Source organism: Diceros bicornis, unplaced genomic scaffold (genome assembly GCF_020826845.1).
Source record: "Diceros bicornis minor isolate mBicDic1 unplaced genomic scaffold, mDicBic1.mat.cur scaffold_181_ctg1, whole genome shotgun sequence".
Classification (NCBI taxonomy): domain Eukaryota; kingdom Metazoa; phylum Chordata; class Mammalia; order Perissodactyla; family Rhinocerotidae; genus Diceros; species Diceros bicornis.
In genome coordinates this window covers 623677-626606 of record NW_026691078.1, presented here as the reverse complement: position 1 = coordinate 626606, position 2930 = coordinate 623677, and the positions used below count along the sequence as shown (strand labels likewise).

The 2930-nt window shown below is 73.2% G+C and overlaps 1 protein-coding gene across 1 annotated transcript; it reads right to left on the bottom strand.

Annotated features, from left to right (window-relative positions):
- Window positions 1-1245: 1245 nt before the first annotated feature.
- LOC131402599 (PHD finger protein 21B-like) lies at window positions 1246-2531 on the bottom strand. Its single transcript, XM_058537258.1, has 2 exons — window positions 2375-2531; window positions 1246-1548 (listed from the first exon to the last, which is right to left on the bottom strand). The coding sequence occupies exons 1-2, from the start codon at window positions 2426-2428 to the stop codon at window positions 1246-1248; spliced, it is 357 nt and encodes a 118-aa protein (XP_058393241.1). The 5' UTR covers window positions 2429-2531.
- Between the last annotated feature and the right edge of the window lie 399 nt (window positions 2532-2930).

Here is a 2930-nt window from a genome sequence, read left to right as displayed (position 1 = left end):
CGCCAGAGAGGGGTCAACGCGAGTCCAGGCAGGCGCCCCGGCCAGGCGCGGGCCCGCGGGAACAGCCATCTTTCCTTCCGCAACCCCGGCCCCCTCCTCTCCCGCACGCCCCCTCCCACCACTTTTCAACTTGAAAGACTCGACGAGGACACCCGGCCTCCCAGTTCTCCTCTCCAGGGTCGCCGCCACCCCCGCCAATCTCGTCTCCCCCGCTCCGAGAAGTCCTCCGTGGAGGGGGCACCGGATCCGGCCGCCCGGCCCGGAGCTGGGGAGCAGGAAGGGGACCTGCTCCGCGGCCGGGGCGGGGCGGGGCGGGCGCTGTCCAAGTTTGGTGCTCACGGCGGCCGGCATTCCGAAGGAAGCGCGATCGACGGCCGGCGGGCCCGCGGGGCGGGCGCGGGGAGGGGAGGGGGCCGCGGGGCGGGCGCCGGCGCTCCCGCCCGCCTCGGAGCCCCGAGAGCGCCAAAGTTCTCGGCTCGGGGGACGGCGCGGGAGAGGGCGGGAGCGCGGGAGAGGGCGGGAGCGCGTGTGCGGGGAGGGGGCGGGGGGGGGCGCGTGTGCGGGGAGGGGGGGGCGCGTGTGCGGGGAGGGGCGAGGGGGAGGGGAGGGGCGAGGGGGGAGGGGGGCGGGGGAGGGGTGGGGGCGCGTGAGCGGGGAGGGGGGGCGCGTGTGCGGGGAGGGGTGGGGGCGCGTGAGCGGGGAGAGGGGCGGGGGCGGGGGAGAGGGGCGGGGGCGCGCGGCCGGCCGCGCTCCGGCGGCGGCATCTGTTCGTGGTGCTGAAACCCCGAGCGCTGAGCTCAGCGCAACTAAGTCACAATGGACAACTTTTCCTCCCCGAGGGGCCCGGAGGGGGGTCGGCGGCCGGGCCCCCCACCCCGAGGAGCCTCCGGTGTGTCCCAATCGACACCTGACGCGCGGAGATCAAAGCTGGGGCAGAACTGGGGGGTCCTGGGGGCGTCCTTCTTTTGTTCCCGGGAGCTGGCGTCAGGTTCCAAGAATAAAAAGTGATGCTGGAGAAGCGGAGGGGAGGGGCGAGCCCAGAGGAACGATTCTTTAAATAAGATTTGCAATGGAACCCAGAAACCGCTTCCAAGGAGTTTGGTGTCCAGGCCCGAATTACCGCCACCCTCTGTCTACCCCCAGCCTCACACCGGCGTGAAGGGGGGACATGGAGCCGGGAGAAATTTCCACATGCCAAAAACATGTCCACCAACTCAAAATGGACGCCGGGCTGCTCGCCGCCTTTTAAGCGCAGCCTCCCTCCTTCGACCACCGCCGGAGCCGCGCGCTCCCCGCTCGGCCTCCGGGAACCCGGCTCTTTCTTTCCAGAAAAGGAGGGGCGGGTAGCTCTGAGGCTGGAGACAGACTCCTTTGGGAGTCGGAGCGTGCGGCGCCGAGGCCGGCACTTTGTAGGGTGCCGCCCCAGTGCCCGGCGACCCTCGTCCCGCAGCGCGGGGTGGGGGACAGCTCCAGCTCGCTTACTTGTTTGTCGCTGAGCGCGGCGATCCGCGGCTGCCTCTCGTGGAGCTGCTTCTTGAGGTCGCCGTTCTGCGGAAACACGGAGGAGCGGGCTCAGGCCGGCGGCCCCGGGGGCTCCAGTGCGCCGGGCAGCCCGCGGGCCGCAGCCCCCCGCCCGCAGCGCGCCCCAAGTTCCCGGCCGCGTCCCGCACGCGCGGCGGCCGGGCAGCGCCGCGCGGGGCCGCTTACCTGTGGCTGCCGCCTCATCGGGGCAGCTCGCGGGGCGGGGCGGGGCCCGAGGCCACCCGGCGGCGCGCCCCGAGCCGTGCAAGTCTGCAGGCCGGGGTGCGTGTGCGAGTGAGTGTGAGTGTGAGTGTGTGCCGGGGGAGGGGGGAGGAACAAAGAGCCAAGTAAACACGGCGAGTCCCTGTCGAGCAAAGCTCGTAAATATTCAAGTCGCGTCCTAATCTCCCCAACACACACGCGCGCACGCCGCAATACCGCTCGGGCTCCGGCCGCCGCGCCGCCGCTCGCCCGAGCAACCATCGCCAAAACTACTTTTGCAAACTGTGCAGGATTGCACGGGGGCCGGAGGGGGTCGGCGCACACACTCACACGCACACCCCGGGGCAGGCTCACGAAGGGGTCCCCTCCCGGCACCCTCAGCCCTGCAGACCCTGCGTCGAGAATGAGAAGACGCCGGGCTCTGGTCCCACGGGCCCCCGACCCCCAAACTGTGCAGGATTGCAGGAGAGGGGGGCGGAGGGGGAGCGCAGAGGCGGTCCGTGCGTGTGCACAGTCCTCCCACCCCGAGGCAGGCTCGAGGAGGGGCCCCCTCCGGACACCTCCAGCCATGCAGATCCTGCGACGAGGAAGAGGACGCCGGGCTCGGGTCCCTGGGGCCCCCACCGCCTACCTGGTGGCGCGCGAGTTCCACGGCGAGCGCCTCGGGCCGGCTCTGCAGCTCCATCCCGGGAACTTGGGCAGCACTTTTCGCTCACTTTGGCCCCGGCTCCCGGGAAGTTGCGCGGCTCCGCAGGGGCGGGAGCGGGCGGGCGCGCACCGGGTCTCCGGGCCGGGGGGCCGCGAGCTCACTCCCCCACGGCCGAAAGGGAGGGGGGTCTGGCGAGGGGGAAGAAAGGCGGCCGGGCGCCGCGGCCGCCCAACTCCTCAGGCTGCCCGGCAAGTTGCGCCGGGTCCCCGGGCTGCCGGCGCGGCCCGGCGCATGGCCCCCCGGCGCCGGGAGCCCCGCGCAGCCCCGCGCGCGCCCGCCCGCCGCCGCCGCCCGCCGGCAGGGACTATATTTCCTCCGGCGCGCGCGCCTGGATCTCGCTGGGCCTCGGCAAAGTTGTGCTTCGGCTCGATGCTAATTCGGCAGTGCCCGGATGGAGCGGGCCGGGGCGGCGGGGGCGGTGCCGGAGCCCGCCGCCCGCCCCGCCCCCGCCCCGCGCGCGCGTGCGCACTGCCGCCCC